This window comes from Physeter macrocephalus, chromosome 2, assembly GCF_002837175.3.
Source record: "Physeter macrocephalus isolate SW-GA chromosome 2, ASM283717v5, whole genome shotgun sequence".
Lineage (NCBI taxonomy): Eukaryota > Metazoa > Chordata > Mammalia > Artiodactyla > Physeteridae > Physeter > Physeter macrocephalus.
Genome location: NC_041215.1, coordinates 18,483,068 through 18,501,614, shown reverse-complemented (window position 1 = coordinate 18,501,614; position 18,547 = coordinate 18,483,068). Strand labels below are relative to the sequence as shown.

The following is an 18,547-nucleotide window of genomic DNA, read 5'->3' as shown; positions in this document are numbered from 1 at the left end:
GAGAGAAAGAAATGGAGGGAAGGAGAAAGAGTCATAAAAAGTGGAAGAGAGGGCTTCCCTGGTGGCGCAGCGGATGAGAGTCCGCTTGCCGATGCAGGGGATACGATGAGCCTGCGCGTCCGGAGCCTGTGCTCCGCGACGGGGGAGGCCACAGCAGTGAGAGGCCCGCGTACCGAAAAAAAAAAAAAAAAAAAGTGGAAGAGACAAAAACAGAAAGAGACAGACAGACAGACAAAAGAGAGACGAGGAAACGGGCACAGAGACATAGGGAGAAAGACAGAGATGAAAGACACTCAGGGATAGAGACAGAAGGAGAAAGGCAGGGGATAGCACCCCCCTCCCAGAGACAGAAGAGGAGCCAGAATGATAATTCCCAGATGGGGAGAAAGATGAGCAGGAGGGGTCAGAGCCAGCTCCAAGAGAATGTTCCCAGTCGCAGCCATGCTCCCAGCTTGAAACCTCACTCCCCCAGGAGTTTACACCCCAGAGGAAGTCTCTTACCGGTAGACCAGGGTCCCCAGGGAATCCTGGGGGGCCAGGAGGGCCTGAGGGGCCAACCACCCCCTGTCGGGGACAGAGGAACAGAGGTCATGACAAATGCAAAGTCTGAGCCAGGCTGACTTCCAAACCACCACTGACACTGACCCCATGCTGACCTTCCTACCCCATCAGCGAGCCACCCCTGGCCCCTCAATACTATACTGACACATATAAACCCCCAACTTTACAACTCAACCCCTATTTTTACTCATCTTTTGAGACTCAAATAGCCAATAGTCTTCAGAAGATCTGGCAACATTACACCCCAACCCCCCGCCCCAGAGGATCAAATACCCCAACTGGAAGTAAAAGACAAGAAGAGAGGAATGCAGCCACGACTCACTTGGGGTCCTGGGCCTCCTGGAAGTCCCTCAAACTGCTGTCCCTGGGGGAGAAATAAGTGTGACCCCCATTCTAACACAGACCCCGCCACGTCCTCCAGCCCCCAGCCCCAGGCCCCTCACCTGTTCAATCACGGCCGGTTCTCCTTTTTCTCCCTTCTCCCCAGCACCCTGGGGCAGGGGATGGAAAGAGAAGAGGTGTGAGCCCTGGAACTCAGACATAGAACTCTCAGCTAACTTCCCTCCGAAGTCCCTCAAACTGCTGTCCCTGGGGGAGAAATAAGTGTGACCCCCATTCTAACACAGACCCCGCCACGTCCTCCAGCCCCCAGCCCCAGGCCCCTCACCTGTTCAATCACGGCCGGTTCTCCTTTTTCTCCCTTCTCCCCAGCACCCTGGGGCAGGGGATGGAAAGAGAAGAGGTGTGAGCCCTGGAACTCAGACATAGAACTCTCAGCTAACTTCCCTCCCACTCATCACACACACACACACACACACACACACACACACACACACAGAGAGGCACGCATGCGTGCACAGAGTCCACCCTCTGAGCTGTCTCTGCTGTCCTTTCTTCTACCAGTATGTTTTGAGCAGCTCATCCTCCAGTTTCAAGCTGGCCATGCTGCAGCAAGGTGAAAAACATGAACCCTGGGGCATACTGTGGAGTCCTAATCCTGGAGCTGCCTCTCAGCATCTGAGGGGTGTTGTGCAACTTATTCAAATCCTATGGCCTCACCTGCAAAGTGTGTGGGTGAATGCCGACTGTATATTTCCCACGGGAAGATAAAGAAGCTAAAACAGTGCTTAGCACATAACAGGCACTCAGAGTAAGACGGTTAGGATTATTCACCTTCTCCCCTGTCCAACACCAAGGCTAGAACCTAGACACCTTCTCTGTCTGCCTTATTTTCCTAGGCAATCTCATCCCTTGACTAAAGACAGCACCTCTCCGCCGATGAGTTCCAAGTCTTTATCTCCAGGCTAGACCATCTTCCTTGAACTCCAGAATTTTCTAACCAATCACTCGCACTGACAATCAAACAAGGGTTGCCGGTTTAGCACATCCAGAATGAGATCCTTGACACTTTCCACCTGCTCCTCCTTCAGGCTTCCCCATCCTACCCAGCGGTGCCACCGCGCATCTACCCAGTCACGTTTGCATCGTTCTCCACATACAGCAGCAAGAGCAAGATGGGGCATGTCCCCAATCTGTCCAATTTTTCTCTATCCCCACCGCCACCACTACAGCCACCACCCTCATCCAGGTCACCACTCTGTTTTGCAGAGACTACTGGTTTCCCTGCTGCCCCTCTGGCTCCCCCTACAGTCCATATGCTGCTCAGCAGCCAGAGAGAGCTTTGAAAACTCCCAAGTCAGATCATATTCCATCGCAAGTGGCTTCTCATCATGCTTAGGCTAAAAACCAAATGAATCACCCTACCCACAGAGCCATTCATCAGCACAATGCCTGTCACATTAGCATAGTATCTGTAGATAAATATTTGTCAACTGCACTAGGGTGGTGGGAAGGCATCCTAGGCAAGATAAAAAGAAAGCAAAAAAGAGAAAGCAGCTATGTGCGGGTCCAGGTAGGAGTCCCTCCCCTGCACCTAACCCAGCCACCCAGACGCACAGGAAAGATCTGGAACTCAGTCCTCCATGACTGTTCTGCTGCCCGGAAGCGGGGGCCCATGGTGGGACCACCTTCTTCTTCTCTGGCTAACTCAGTCTCCAAGGTCCCCAGTTCAGTTCCGTTGTCAGGGTCCAAGCCCTCCTGAGGACATTGGGACAGACCAAAGTTTACTCCTGACCTCTTCATTGTCTGCTACCACCACTGTCCCAGGACCTTCCCTTCCAGCCTCGTCCACTTCCCACAACCTCTAGGACGGTGGCGTTGCTGCCAATGGCCACAGTTGTGGTGATGACCAAAGGCGTAGGAGTCGGAGGCAGAGTTGGAGCTGGTGTCTCTGTCTTGGGGATGTCAGTGGAGGTCTGGAGGAAGGACAGAGAGGGTATCAGGTCTGGGGTCAGGACAATCAAGACAAAAGGGAGACGAAGGAGGAGACAGACTCTCTCTCCCAGAGCACCCCGTCTAGGGAGGGGTGCAGAGGAGGATTCCCGAAAAAAACATCAGAGGGGTATGGGGCAGGGGGCTGGCCAGTGCAGGCGAAGGTGTGCTGGCTGGACAAGGACAGCCAGCACGGGGAGCCCTTGTGTGTGGAGGAGGGGCAGGGCTCGCAGGGCTGGAAGGCCTGGAAGGCGGAGCGGGGCCGGCTCCAAAGCCCAGGGGTCAGGGTCTATGTCCACCACTCAGGGCCAGACTCCCGGCAGCCTATCCCATATGTCCTCTCCCGAGGCAGATCTCAGCCGTCGGTCAGCCAGCCAGGCCGCAGTCAGAGAAAGAGTGGGAGCTCCTCCTGAGGAGCCTGGACAGCTGCAGAGGAACTGGGTCAAAGGCACAAAGCAGGTGATGGGGGCCCAGCTGAAAGTTAATGAAGGGGCTGAGAAAGGGTAGGCTACTCCTGGTGTCTCTGTTCTAGGCCGAAGTGATAACCCTCTTTTTACACACTGATGCGGCGAGGAGATGTAGTGCAACCAGTGACCCTCCAACCAAGGACCCCGACCAGTGGCCCACACCAGGGACACCCACCCAGTGACCCCCAGCTAATGGCCCCTAATTATTCCTACAGCCAGTGACCCATTAATGACCCCCAATTAATGACCCATGACAAGAGATCCCCACTAAGGAACCTAACCAATGACCCCCTACACACCTACTAATAACCCGAATCATTGGCCTCCCACCAGTTATTCCTATAACCAGTGACCCATCAGTGGCCCCCCAATTAATGACCCCCATCAATGACTCCACCCAGTTACTCTCCCATACAATGACCTCCCCAACAAATGACCCCCCCCACAATAAGTACTAACTAGTGACCCCCAATAAGCCCTTCCAGTGACTCCTAACCAGTGATCCTCCAACAATGAATATCCATGAGTGAGCTCAACTAGTGCTCCCTGATCAATGACCCCCAAACAGTAACTCCACTAACCAATGACCCATCAATGACTTCCCAACTAATTACCCATCAGGGACTCCCAAACTAACTATCTCATCCATGATCCCCCGAAAGGCATTCGCCCAACTGGTGACCCCAACTGGTGACTCCACTAGTGCCTTCTAATCAGTGGTCCCCCACTGGTGACTTGCCCAGCCAATAACACCAACAGCGGCCTCCATCAGCGACCTCTAGCAGTGACCTCCAGCTAGGAAACCCCCAAACATCAACCTCAGTGAGTATCTCTCTGCAATGATCCCCCCAACCAGCAATCTCTATCAGGGAGGCCAAATAGTGTCCCCCCAGTTAGCGACCCCCTATGAATAACCCTCACCCATGACCCCAACCAGTCAACCCCAAACAATGACACACTAACTAACGAACCCATCATTCACCCCAGCTAGTGGCTCCCCTTAAACAGTAGCCCTCATCAAGAGCCCCCTAATAATAAGGTACTCAACTGGGTGTGCCCCCTCTCTCTAGCCCCCCCGCAGAACTGGAAGTTGGGAGGGAGATAAGAAAGGGCACCTAAGACAGGACCAGACCCCCCGACAGTGATCGGTCAGCTGAGAGAAGTCAAAGGTCAGTTATTGGAGACAAGAGGCAGAGACCTTGGATGAGGCACAAGGGGTCCGTGGGGATCAGAGGCCAGAAGCAGGGCGGTCAAGGAACAGAGGGGAGAGATCGCAGACCCCTTACCTGGTTCTCCAGGGAGACAGGAGGTGGACTCAGGGCCAAAATTTCCTTGTTCTTCTTCTTCCTGCCCTTGCCCTTACGACCTCGCCCTTTTTTCTTCCCTTTTCCCTTCCCCTTCCGCCGAGGGGGAGGGGTTTCTGGCTCCCCCTGGGGTACCTGGGAAGAGGACTCCAGTCGGGTCCAGATTCCCTGAGAAGAGGCCCCATCACTCAGATCACCTGGGGTCATGCTGGCACATGGTCCATTGGTCCTATGTTTTATAGCCAGGGCTCACTCAGCCCTGGGACCTGGGGTCAAGGTAAATCATATGATGAGGGGCCAAGGGTCAGTTATGTGACCTGAAGTCAAGCTCATTCATGCCTAAGAACAGTTTAAGGGCAGGGGTCACTCAGCCCCCTGGATAGGGCTCAGAATTCATTCATTCCTGAGACCCGGAGCCAGGGATGACTCAGCCAGCGACCTCAGGACAAGCCCCTTACTCACCCCTGTGGCTGTAGGATCGTCACAGCCAGGAAGGTACTGCTCACAGGCTCGGAAGGCAGCCTGAGGATCTGAGCTTATCAGCAGCTCCTGAATATCTCCCTGGGGAGAGAGTGGGGGTCGGGGAAGGGGTCTGCAGGCTGACTCTGACCCCCATTCCAAGCATCAAGGTCTGGTGTTTTTCCACCCAAAGCAGGCTAAGTATAGGGAGGGGGTAGCCCCACCATAGCCCCCGAAATTCCTCTGCCCCAAAAAACTGAGAGGGGGAAGATTCTTTCAGGGTGACACCAAACCACAACCACAAGCCACACCCCACAGCATCTGTCCCATCAGAGGCACATTTGTTCCTTCACTCGTGGCACATGGTGACACCTACCGTGTGCCAGGTTCCCTTCAAGGTACTGGGGATAAGGAGGGAAACAAGATGATGAGGTCCCTGGATTGTCATGATACACATAACAATCACCACATCGAAAACACATCTGTCACCAAGCCACACGACCCCATGCCTTGCCGGCATCACACACCATCACAACCAACAGCGCCGTCACACATCACAACCTTATCCTCCCACCATAAGCCAAGTATGCACCATCACAAATGATCAGTTCATGGCTTTACAGTCTCACAGGCACATGCCACAAAGATGCACCATGATGCCTGGCGCTCCCTTCCTCAGCTTCCTGGCGCTAAGTTGAAGCCGGATCATTCCCTTCTCCGTTCTCTTCGCCAGGTTCAGGCTGTGGACAAATCTCCCTCCTGCCTTCTGCCTCAGTTTCCCCCATCACCGAAGCGCTACCTCAAAAGTCTCCTCCCCGAGGTCCTGGGTCCCCAGCACAGTCAGTCCAGCTGTGCTGATGAATCGAGGTCCCTGGCTCAATACGGGGGGCTGAGCTTCACAGTCAGACACCAGGGTCACCATCCCACCATCCACACTGACCGCCACACGGTGCCACCTGCAAGGGGACAGTCTCAGTGGGGGCATGCTCTCATCTCACCTCTCCTGGGACTCCCACCCTCCCCATATTCACCTGCCATCCGTGAGGTTGACCTGCTGGGGGAGGGGGCTGAAGGAGTCACCTAGGAGCTCCAGAGCCGGCCCCAACGCCAGGCCCAGCTGCCGGACACCGCCCTCATTGTAGACGGATAGGAGGACAGACCGGTTGGCTGGCCGGCCCCGCAGAGTGATCAGCACAGAGAAGTTCTCAGGAAAGTGCCCGGCTGGGAGGACAGAGGGAAAGGGGCAGCTCAGATGGCCCGACTGTGACCCACGCTCCCAGGAGGAACCCCAGACCCTCTCACCCTGACTCACCTTGAAAGAGCTCCCACGTGGGGACAGCGAGCATGCTGGCCTTGCCCACCCCGAATGCCCGGTCGCCCTGCGGGACCCTCTGGGGGCAGAGGCCGGGACCCTCGGGGAGCCCAGTCTGGCCCCCCCGCACGCCCAGAGCCTTCAGCACATCCACGGGGTCTGCTACGGAAAGAAGCCAGGGTGCGGGGCAGTTACAACAAGCCCTGCACTCTGCGTGAGTGGTTCGGGTTTGGGGGGCTCAGCTCCCCCCCCCAGCTATGTTTGTGGGTCAGGGCGAAGGAGCAGGCCTGGGACGCATACCCACCCCCCCTCACCACTCCACAGCTGTTCCAGCCTCATCAGCCTGTTGACTCCTGTTTTTTTCCCTTGGTTTTTGGTGAGAAAAAAAAAAAAAAGCTGACCTAGTTCTGGGATGAATCAAAGCTTCCTGGCCTGAGCCCCAGAGCCAAACTGTCCCCCTCTCCACACTCCCCCGCACCAGCTCCCTGGGGCTGCTTCCCAGGCCTGAAGCCCCCTTGCCAGGGGAAACCCGCTTAGAGAGGAGGGGATCCTTGCATGTGTCCTCCCCACCTCTTCCCTGGGCTCTCCTCCCTCTGAACTCCTCCTCGACCACCATCACCTGTGACCTCCTCCTTGACCTTCACCCCTCATGACCTCCTCTTTGAACTCCATCACCCGTGACCTCCTCCTTGACCTTCATCCCTCGTGACCTCCTCCTTGACCTTCATCACTCGTGACCTCCTCCCTCTGGCCATTCTTTCTCTGACTCCCACTGATTTCTTCTGGCCGCCCCCTCTGACCTTCCTCTGCCTGACCCCGACCACCTCCTCCTCTGACTACCACCTGACCTCTTTCACGCTTTCTATCCCAGTTTCTTCCATCTGACCTGTGGACCTCCCCATTTTATCACCCTCTCTGACCTTATCCTCTGACCACCTCTCTCTGATAACCTCCTGACCTCCTCCCTCTCATCCCAGCAAAGGAAGGGACTGGTCCAGTGAGATCCTAACCCAGGCCGTCCTACCAGCCCCACCCTGTGCAGCCTGGCCACTGCTAAGTGGAACCACATGGCTTGGGCAAGGGTGGGCGGGGTCATCCCCTGAGCCCCAAACTCCTGCCTGATCTCCCCTCCCCCCAGCAGACTGTCCCACTGACCCCCTGACCCAGCCTCTTGGCAGGAGCCAGATTCTGCTATGACCTCACCCCAGGGGCGGCTCTTCTGACCTCACCATTGGGATCCAGGGAGACAGGGGTTTGGATGAGGGCCCCCCCATCCCAGCTCCTCCTGGGTCAGACCCCTCATTCTCCAGACTCTCCAGAGCCCCATTCCAACCTCAGCTCTCTCTTGCCCCCAACCTCGTTCTACTCTTTTTTTCTTCTCTCCCCCTCCCTGCCTTCTCTCTGTCCCACTTTCTGTGCCCAACTCTGAATCAGTCTTTCTCTCTCCCTCCCTCTCTTACTTCCCAGCTCTCTCTCACTCTCTAGCTCTGTCTCTGCCTATTGGTATTTCCCTCAGTCTCAAATCTGTTTCTCTCTGCATACCTCTCTCTCTGTGCCTCTCTCTATATATCTCTGTGGGTGGATTACCCCCTCCATCTCTCTCTCTCTCTCTCCCCCTCGGCACCCACCCCCCTAACCCTGCTGCCTCCACCGGCCCCATCTTTAACTGCCTGTTCTGTGGCTGGGTTGTTATTAAGAGTTATTTGGGTTACAGCCCCCTGGGGCTAAAATCTGGGCTCCCAGGCTCTGCTGACCACAAGGGTCACTCCCCAGTGGAATAATCATCCCAGCTGCCCCCTCTCCGGGCGGGGGCCCAGGGGAGGGCTGAGGTCCATGATTCCACCCAGTGTGGCTCTCCCAGGCTCTCCTTTCATCCAGACTCCACTTTCTACGCACTGGGAAGGGGTCTCTCCTTGACCAACTGCTCATTAACATTTTAAAAGTCTTTCCCAGCATCTAACCCAAATGTCTCCTGCTTCAATCTGTGTTCCTTCTGTAATGACCTTTCAGAAACCAACTGCCCTTTCTTTCCATGGCTGGCTTTGTGACAAGGAGACACACAAGAGGCATTGAGTCCTGCCTGCAGGGCCAGGGGTCAGCAGTCTCTCAAGTAACTGATTTGCCCTTCCCTCACAGATTCTCTCCTGTGCTGGTCAGGACCCCAGGGAGAGGCTAGGTGGGGTCTAGGATGTGGAAGAAGGCAGGCAGGGACCGGGCTGGGTCATGGCTGGGACCCTCTCAGACGAGTAGGAGAGCCTAGGTGTGAGTGTGTGTGCAAATAGGTGCATGCGCGATTGTGTACATGCATGAGACTGTGCAAGCACCTGTGCGACTCTCTATGGACCAGGGACTAGCTGAGGGTGTGCTTTGTGATGTGTCGATGTCTGTGAGTGTTTGGCCTATGATGGAGGGATTAGGTGCGGTTCTTTGACTTGTCCTGGGGTCCTGGCAGTGAGCTCGAGGTCCTGCAGGTGATGCACGGGAGTCTGTGATAGTAATACCTCAGACTCGAGATGGAGGAGTGTGGTTATATGTGAGAGTGTGGCCAAGTCAGCGAGTGGGTGACTGGTTGAGAACGTCGACTGCGTTGTATGGATGCCAGTGGAAGCATGTGTGAGAGTTTGAAAGTGTAGGTGGGTGACAAAAGCTGTGACCGTGTGGCGGGTGGCTGATGGGGTTGCCTTGGCGTGGGCCCCAGGTGTTTAACGTTCTTCGTGTCCCAGGGGCCTTATTTTCTGAGTGCACGCCTGAGATCGCACGACTGTGTGGATGTGTGACCGTGGGAGTGGGGCATAGGCCACTTTGGGATTATCCGCGTAAACACACACCTCTCTGGACTGCAGAGAAAAGGAGAAAGTGAGAAAGTGGGGGTGAGTGTGTTGGGGTCCTGAGTTCACCTTAGGGAGGGATTACGGGGAGGGCCTGACCTGGGGTATCTCAGACCAGGGAAGCGCCCCTCAATCACCACTTGAGGGACCACGACCTTCCCGAACCCCGGGGTGCCCCCGACCCAGAACCATGCGGGGCGGGGCGCGGCGTCCAGCCAGATTCGCGCAGCTGGACGTGCGTCAGCGCTGACTCACCCGTCCGGCGGCCCCCGGGACCCCTGGGGGGGCCCCTGAGAAATTCCTCAGAAAAAAACACCCGAGGCTCACTCAGCTCGGGGGAGCAACCTCCACTCCCCCCGCCCCCGCCCTGCTCTGCCCCGCCCCGCGCCCCGCCCCGCCCCGCGCCCCGCCCCGCCTCGCCCCTCACCAAGGCCCTCCCGAGGCCCTGTCCATGGTGCTGATCCGGCTCAGGGGAGTACGGGGAGGGGGGAGGGGGGCAGAGATGGGGGGGAAAGGAGGTGGGCGCGCGCTAATTAGGGGCAGAGGAGAAAGAGGGGGAATACGGTGAAGCTATCTGGGGAGACGCAAAGGGAGCTCTGAATCCCAGATCAACCCTCTCCCCTACTAGTCCCCGCTCACCATCCACCATCCCCCTGAGAATCATCCTCATGGGCAAGTATTTAGCCTCCCAAACCACAACCACAGTCCTCAGAGGGTCACCCAGAGACACACAATCACACGCATAACACACACACGGTTATTCTCAAAATCAGCCCCCCACACAGGCACACACTGCCCTACGCACAACTCAATCACATACTCGCCCGGGGGCCACATCCCATCACCCAGACCCCTTCGATCATCGTCATCTCCCACACCCAGCGCACACAGAGCTTCACTCCAAATGGCCGCATGCGCATTGTTACACACATGTATACCCATACATTGCATTCATTCCCACGCACCCACCAGGAAACAGGGTCGCACGTTTCCCCGACGCCCCCCCCACCAAGCTGTCACACTCACAAACCGCCCAGAGTCAGACGCTCGCCCCCCAACACCACACCGAAGCCACGCGCAACGTGCACGGCCCCCATGCACGCCCCCGACTCCCGACTCCACGCCGTCTTTGGGGGCCTCCATGGATCCTGCACTCCGGGTCCTATTTTCTCCCTCCCGGCTCACCGGCCTGCGTCCGGGGGAGAAGCTGCAGAGAGGCCAGGAGCAGGCAGAGGCCGGCCCGCGACTGGCCCGGGCCCCGGCGACTCCCCATTCCCGCGGGACCCACACTCAAGGCGGGGGACCAGCCGGGGCGGCTGCGGGGCGCGGCGACTCCACGGGCTTGGGGCACTCTCGCGGCGGCCGGCTCCACTCGGGATCCACAGGAGACTGCCCGAGACCCCGCCCTGGCCTCGCCCTGCGCTCCAGCTCCGGGCCAGGCGGAGCTGGCGGAAGGGGTGGGGGGGGATAGCTGACAGCTGGTGGGTGGAATTGGGAAAGTTTGTGCTGAGCTCTGATTGCCCAGCTAGGGGTGGAGCCCTGGGCCGGGAGCTGGGCCCTTCTTGCCTCACCCCACAGGGTCGGAGGAGGGTCACTCCCACCCACCCTTAGAATCCGGGGTCCCAGCCTTAGCCCAAACCCTTTTCTCCTAACAGGCCCCGTCAAAGGAGATCTTAGTCCCATTCAAACCTTCAGCCTCCATCCAGGCCCTGGAATTAGGGGGTACAGACTTATACCAGATCCTTTCTGTCTCAGCCAGGCCCCCAAATTCTGATGCCAAATTCTCACCCACCTGCCTGGTCCCACAATAAGAGGTACCCACCTCACTCCATACTTTCCCTGCAAGTCCCTAAATAAGGGATCGTCACCCCACCTCAAACTTCACCCCAGATTCCAAAATGGGGTCCCTAGCCCCACCCCCAAACCCTCACCACAGATTCCAAAACACAGTTCTCACAGTTCTTTCTTCCCCCCAAACTCTTAATCTTCAAATAAAGGCTCCAACCTCCATAGCCCTCTTCTCCCCGACTCAGGCCCCAGATGGATGCCCCGGCTCCATTCTCACACATGGCCCATTAAATCCGGGAGTACGGCCTTACCCTAAGCAGGGAACTGCCACAGGGAGGGGTGGACCCCTGCCATTCCTGGGGTGGGGCAGAACCCCGCCCCTCACCCCACTGGGACTCCCCCGCCCCCATGTGAGGAGGCCCCAGCAGATCAGGTCAGGTGGAGCTGTCTGTGGAATTGAACAAGCACAGACATGCAGGATCTGAAAGAGCTTCCGCAGGGAGGAACCCAAGGGGCATATCCCGGGCCCTGAACTGCCCACTCCCCCCGCCCCCGCCCCTGCCCCGAGGCCAAGAGGGAGAAGCCGGCAGTGTCTCCCTCCCAGCCTCTGGCTCCTCAGACAAAGAGACTCTGTGTCCTTAGGGAGGAGGGGGAGGGGCCCCATCTGGCCTGAGGGGGAGGGGGGCCCTCAGTAGGGGGAGGAGAGGGCATCTCCCCAGGCTGCTCCTCTTCCCTCTCCAGGGACATCAGAGACTAAGACTTTTCTAGCTAAAAGACTCAAAAAGTTCCTGCCCCGCCTTGCTCTGTTGGGAAGTCCTTCCTATAGTCTAATCCTACCTTCTGACATTTCTGCCCATTCTCTTTGAACGGACCCTTCCGGGACCACCCGCTCCGCGGCATATGGGATCCTCCCGGACCGGGGCGCGAACCCGCGTCCCCTGCATCGGCAGGCGGACTCTCAACCACTGCGCCACCAGGGAAGCCCCAATTACAGATTCTCTGCCCAGAGTAGAGACAGCAAGAGAACACCTCCACTTATTCCCCACACTCCCTGAAACTGCCCCCAGCCCTGGATAATTTATCATCATAACAAAAGCCCCCAGTTTTGAGTGTAGCTGCGAGAGGAAATTTTTGACAGATAAAAGGAAGGGACTATATTGAAGTGAAGGGATTCCCCCCCAGCTGCCTGCCCAAAGTCAGTTCATAACTGGGGGCTCCCAGGGCCCCTTCATCCTGCAGGGGGTCAGGTGGGGGGTGCTTAGGAGGGGACAGATGAGCAGAGGATGGGTGGTAGGAGTCAGGTGCTGGCCAGCAGAGGTCACGCGTCCAGGAAGGGATCAACATGGCCGACGCACCCCGGACTGTACTGATCTCAGGATGCTCCTCGGGAATCGGCCTGGAGCTCGCAGTGCAGCTGGCTCGTGACCCCAGGCAGCGCTACCAGGGTAAGAGGACCAGGGTGAGGCTGGGAAGGACAGGGGTGGGCATGGCCTCCCAAGACCCTTAGCTCTCCCAGCACTATTTCCACTAGTCCATGACTTCGACTGCATTTGTGGGCTTGGGGAGGACCCAGGACACACGGAGGCCCCCTTCCCACCCCTGCTTGTGAATCCTCCCCTCATCCAAAGAATATTTCTAATGCACCTATTGGGTGCCAGATTCTAGGTGCTAGAAACACAGCTGCGAACAAAACAGACAAAAATCTCTGTTCTAGGTAGTGACGTCGTGGGGGAGGTGAGGGAGAACAAACAATAAACAGATTTTAAAATTGTATTATGTGGCTAGTGCAGATAAGTGGTCAGAAGCAAAATAAAGCAAGTGGGGTGGGTGTAGGTGATATTTATTTTTAGGAGGGCTGGCTGGGGAGGGCTTCTCTGAGGTTTCACTTAGTCATTCCCTAAGAGTCCCCACCCCCACTCCTCCCCAGATTAACGCTCCAAGATAAGCCTCTTAAGTGACCCTGACCTTGAGGGTTTAAGGAGGAGGGGGCTCTAGGTCTAGAGACTCGGCCCCCTGCCACGCTGGAATCAATGACCCCAATCTGCACCCCACCCATGGGAACCTCTGACCCAGAGCACACTGGAGTCGAAGTAAGCAAAGGGCCGTTACTTAAGAGGAGGATGCAGGGGTGAGGGCATTGCCCCAGTTGGCAGAGTTGCTTCTCCCAGCCCTCTACCCTCTGTCTTAGAGACATGCACAGCTTTGGGTGTGACAGTCTGGGTGCCAGTGGGCAGAGAGGTAATTGTGCAGTGTGTGTCGCTGTGGGCTGGCAGATGAGTGTCTAACACTGCTGAAGGATGATGCTTATTGACTGCTTGCAATGTGCCAGGCTTCCATCTAAGTGTTTTGCATATAGAAGGTCATTTAATCCCCACATCACCCCGATAAGGTGGACACTATCATTTGCCCCATCTTAGAAATGAGGAAATTGAGGCACTGACTGCCAAAGGTCCTTGCCCAATCTGGAACTTGGCAGAGTCTGGATCTGAACCCAGGTAGCCCAGTCCCTGGGCCCATGCTTGTCACTATATGTAGATGCATGTGGTCCCATTCATGTGTGCAGCACCTGTGAGCTACATGGGCTCACAGACAACATGCAAATGTGTACGTGATTGTGGGTTCAGTCGTTAGGGGGGCGGGTGCAAACATGTGTACAGGTGCATGAGCTCAGCATTCAGACGAACCCAGGTTGAAATCTCAGTTCTCACATTTGCTAGGGGTGGAGCAGGCAAGGAACTTCACTGTGTTGAGCCTCAGTGTGTTAATGGGGATAATAATCTTACCTACGTGTTCTGATTACTATTGCTAAAAGCAAATCGCCCCAAAATGTATGGCGTAAAACAGCTGCAATCATCTATGTCTCATGGTTTACAAAGGTCATGAATTTGGAAGGGCTCAGCTGGGCACTTCGGGCTCAGGGTCAGAGGCTCACAGAGGAGACTGGAACATGTCAGGGCTAGGCAGGCATCTCTCTCTCTTCCAGTAGTCTTTCTATCTGGGCTAGCTTGGGCTTCTTCCCAGCATGGGGGCCTCAGGACAGCTGGGCTGCTATAGGGTGGCTGAAGGCTGCAAGAGTGGGTATTCCAGCAAGCAAAGCAGAAACTGCAACATCTTTTCCATCCTAATCTCAAAAGCCACACAGTGTTACCTTTACCATAGTCTATTGATTCCCAACTAGCCACAAGATTCAAGGGGAGAGGAATCAGATTTCATGGGCTGATGGGTGAGCAGCTAGGTTCTAGAAGAGCATGTGTGATAAAAGATGTTGAGGCCATCTTTGGAAAAGAAGTCAATGACCTAATCATAGGATTCTTGTAAGGATTAGAGTTTGTGTTTATAAATGTGTTTAGCATATTATCTGGCATATAGTAGGTGTTCAATAAATTGGAACCTCCGTTGATGATGTAAATGGGGCTATTCATACTTGCATGTGCATATTTGCACATATGTTGACTTTAGGTGTACATGCATTTCTTTTCTCAAGCCATCTGTTCTGTATTTATTTTATTGTCTTACCTACTGGTTTTGAATTCTGTGAAGGCAGGGACTTTATCTTATTTCATGCAATAGCCTCAGCACCTAGAATAGTGCCATAGGGTGTAGTAGATGCTCAATAAATGTTTGCTAGATGAGTGGATGGATGGATGGATGGATATACAAATATCTGTACACAAGTATGCATTTGTGGTTGTATGGCGAATGTAGGTGTATAAATCTGTGGGTCTCTATTCCTCTGTGACTACTCATGCAAAATATCACAGGAACATGTAAGTCTACACACAGGGTAAAGGAACCTAGTGCCTGCTCCAACTCTGTTCTCTGTCTCCAGTGGTGGCCACCATGAGGGACCTGGGAAAGAAGGGGACACTGGAGGCAGCTGCTGGGGAGGCTCTGGGTCAGACCCTCACCGTGGCCCAGCTGGACGTGTGCAGCGATGAGTCAGTGGCCCAGTGTCTCAGCTGCATCCAGGGAGGGGAAGTGGACGTGTTGGGTGAGTCTGAGCATCCCCTGGGGTCACTCGCCCCCTCCCTGGCCGAAGCATAGATCCTTATCACAGCAAGTTGTTCTTTCCAGTGTCTGGGCACTAACTCTCTGGTTTCCCTAATAACCTCTGACCCTGGACAGAAGGGGTAGATCAGTTGGCTAAGAGCCCAGGATACCATTCAGTTTATCAGAGATATAAGAAATATACTGAGACCTGGGGATAGGGTGGATTTTATCAAATAGAAATTCTCACATATGGAGAAAACCATATGTGGTTGGGAAAATTAATTTGATGAGTCGTTGTGGGAAAGGAGCATGATGAAGAAGCAACTCTTGGTCCCTAAACGGTCTTCTAAGGAGGATGTGGCTGTTTTGATGCAATTGGGGGTCAGAGCTGAATTGCTCATGCATTAAAGTGGAGGCTGTCCCCAGCAGCCCTCTTCCCCACCCAGGGCTCAGAGTCCCCTATAACAAATGCTGAACTATATTTAAAGATTATCAATGCTACACATTTGTCCGCCCAAGATACCTTGGACTAGCCCTGAACTTGGAGTGGGAGAGGGGTGGGATAATTTAGGGAGTGTCCCTGGGGGAGTGACACTAGAAGGGTTGGGGGACTTTAAAGTAACCCTCAGCCCTACCCCCTTAGTGAATAATGCTGGAGTGGGCCTGGTGGGGCCCTTGGAGGGGCTCAGCCTAGCTGCCATGCAGAATGTCTTTGATACCAACTTTTTCGGGGCCGTCCGTCTGGTCAAAGCTGTACTTCCTGGCATGAAGAGGAGACGACAGGGCCACATCGTGGTGGTCAGCAGTGTCATGGGGCTGCAAGGTGAGCCCTGGGGATGCACCCCTGGGAATCCTCCCAGCGTCTGACCCTCCCCCGGCTGGAAGGATGGCAGCTAGGTTTTATAGCTCATATTCCCTAAATATGCCTGCATTGAGAAGCAGTCTGCAGCTCAGAAGGAAAAAGTTCTGGGATAGATTAACTATGTCTACCATGGTACAGGAGTAGACAGGGGTGGTATAGATGCTGCCAAAGGCCATCCACATCCATTATTGACCCCACTTCTGGAAACCTCCAAAAATTTCTTCCAACCATCCCACAAAACTCAAAGGAACCATCAGCACTCCTCCTGAGGCTCCTTCTTGCCAAACACCTCCCACCAGGCTCCAGAGATGTCTAGATTTGGGGCTCTGAGGTTCTGCAGGAAAAAGAGCAGAGATCGACTAATGATGTCTGCTATGGGCCTACTGTGGAGGCCATCTACTTGCCATCCTTTCTCCCAGAACCTTCCTCCTTGAACCTCTCTAGACTCCCTTCCTTTCCCTGGAAATTTCCTCGGATCTGCCCCCCTCCCCAGCAGTCCCCTAAGGAATCCACCCTACTTGTTACCCTGTCATGGAAAAGCTGCATTTACTCAGCCTCATCCCTTCAGCTGCTCTTCCAGCTGAACCTCCTGATCTTGGAAGGGAGGGGGACACATTCACTGCTCAACAGGGACCAATAAAGACCCTGGTGAGTGGCGCTTGCCCTTGGGGACCCTGGGCAACCCACGCCCAAGTGGCCCAAGGGTTTAGAGGATAGAGGGAAATAGGAGAGTTCCCTGGGCTGAGGGTGGATGGAACACTGCCAGGAAGAGGTGGGACCTGGCACCCCAAGACTACCTCATCCTGACCCCATATGCTCCCATCACATACACCCATCAGGTTGGCCCCAGATATGCTCTGATCTGATCCTTAAATCCCCTTTGCTCTGTCTCCCAAGACCCCAACCCTCTGGACCTACAAAGCCCATCACCCAGACCCCCAAAGAGCCCACCTTCCTGTAATCCTCTCAGGTGTCGTGTTCAATGAAGTCTATGCGGCCTCCAAGTTCGCCGTGGAGGGGTTCTTCGAGAGTCTGGCTGTCCAGATGCTGCAATTCAACATCTTGTGAGGCGGGCACTTGGACAGTGACAGGGGGATGAAGGCAGTGATGGGACAGACAAGGGAAGGGGAGGAGCGAGGAGATGAGGGAGCAAGGAGGTATGAAACAATGATGGGAGAAGCAGGGGAGTGAAGAGGAAAGATGGACATTAATGGGCAAAATGGGGCAGCGAGTGTGCTGGGGCTCAAGACCCTCTCCCCCTACCCCTGTTCCCAGCATCTCCCTGGTGGAGCCGGGCCCGGTGGCCACCGAATTTGAAGGCAAGCTCCTGGAGCAGGTTTCCACAGCCGAGTTCCCAGGCACTGACGCTGACACCCTGAGCTACTTTCGGGATTTGTACCTCCCGGCCTCCAGGGAGCTCTTTCACTCTGTGGGACAGAGCCCACAGGATGTGGCCAAGGTGAGTGGGGGGCCCAGAGCCCCAGGACATGGCTCAGGTATGTGAGGGGGCCCCTCCCTACAGAAACCCCCCTCTCCTTGGGTCCCAAAGCTCAGGGCTCTACCCCACAGGTAATTGTCAAGGTCATCGGCTCAGCCAGACCACCCTTGCGCAGACAGACCAACGCCCGCTACACTCCGCTGACTGCCCTCAAAGCCATGGACCCCTCCGGCAGCCTGTATGTGCAAACCTCCCATCGCCTGCTCTTCCGCTGGCCACGCCTCCTCAACCTCGGCCTTCGATGTCTGGCCTGCAGCTGCTTCCGTACCCCAGTGTGGCCCCGGTGAGCAGAGCCTCACCCAACCCTCCTCACCCCTGAACAGCCAAGCCTCTTTGGTTCACATCCATCTCAGGCCATACAGACTCTCCACTCATTCATTCATTCATTCATTCAGCAAACTCTGCTTGACCCATTCTGTGCCTGGGCATTGCTGGGGCCCCAGAGAGAGCCCTCAGCCTCTAGACACAGACCCCTCTGCGGTCAGGGCTGGGGCAGAGAGAGGGGACCCTGGGACTCTGGAACCCTGGGCTGAGGGCCCAGATCAGAGAGCTGGAGTTGTGTCTGGGAAGGCAAGGGAGGCTTCCTGGAGGAGGGGGCATTGTTGCTGGACCTTGAAGGATGAGACAGACTGCCTCAGTCAACCTCTGGACTTTGTCATCTTCGGTCTGTGGATTCTGGGATGATCCAAACATCACCATCCCTCCTCCCCGCCTATACACACAGCCAAAGCTGGTTTGACTAAGGGGTCTCCAGACTTTTCTGGTCACATACTCCATCAGTAAAATGTGTTTGTGCACACACCAGCAATGTATGTATATTTTTTCACACAATATATATTTGTAACCACTAGCAATCACTGTATTTAATAAAGTTCAATGTCTTACATCTAAATAAAAAATTTAAAAGCAATAGGGTCTACCTCACACCTATTAGCGTGGCTACATCAAAAAAAAAAAAAAATTGCCCAGAAAATAACAAGTGTTCACAAGAATGTAGAGAAATTGGAACCCTGTGCACTGTTGGTGAGAATGTAAAATGGTACAGCCACTATGGAAAACAGTATGGCAGTTCCTCAAACAGTGAAATAGAATTATCATATGACTCAGCAATTCCATTCCTCGGTAATACCGGAAAGAATTGAAAACA

The 18,547-nt window shown here is 55.2% G+C and overlaps 2 protein-coding genes across 2 annotated transcripts in view; one reads left to right on the top strand and one right to left on the bottom strand.

Moving 5' to 3' along the window:
• Positions 1–10,633, bottom strand: part of COL5A3 (collagen type V alpha 3 chain) — a 38,029-nt gene extending 27,396 nt beyond the window's left edge. Inside the window, exons 1-11 of the mRNA XM_028495286.2 lie at positions 10,448–10,633; positions 6,435–6,593; positions 6,154–6,343; positions 5,922–6,078; positions 5,126–5,224; positions 4,646–4,798; positions 2,763–2,876; positions 2,518–2,658; positions 1,229–1,276; positions 884–925; positions 502–564 (exon numbers count right to left, since the gene is read on the bottom strand). Of these exons, the coding sequence (XP_028351087.1) occupies positions 502–564; positions 884–925; positions 1,229–1,276; positions 2,518–2,658; positions 2,763–2,876; positions 4,646–4,798; positions 5,126–5,224; positions 5,922–6,078; positions 6,154–6,343; positions 6,435–6,593; positions 10,448–10,535 (1,254 nt within the window). The 5' untranslated portion in view covers positions 10,536–10,633. The remainder of the gene's footprint in view (positions 1–501; positions 565–883; positions 926–1,228; positions 1,277–2,517; positions 2,659–2,762; positions 2,877–4,645; positions 4,799–5,125; positions 5,225–5,921; positions 6,079–6,153; positions 6,344–6,434; positions 6,594–10,447) is intronic.
• Positions 10,634–12,359: 1,726 nt separating this feature from the next.
• Positions 12,360–18,180, top strand: RDH8 (retinol dehydrogenase 8). Its single transcript, XM_007104314.3, has 6 exons — positions 12,360–12,495; positions 14,880–15,041; positions 15,684–15,863; positions 16,873–16,966; positions 17,178–17,361; positions 17,472–18,180. The coding sequence occupies exons 1-6, from the start codon at positions 12,393–12,395 to the stop codon at positions 17,685–17,687; spliced, it is 939 nt and encodes a 312-aa protein (XP_007104376.3). The 5' UTR covers positions 12,360–12,392; the 3' UTR covers positions 17,688–18,180.
• Positions 18,181–18,547: the final 367 nt, after the last annotated feature.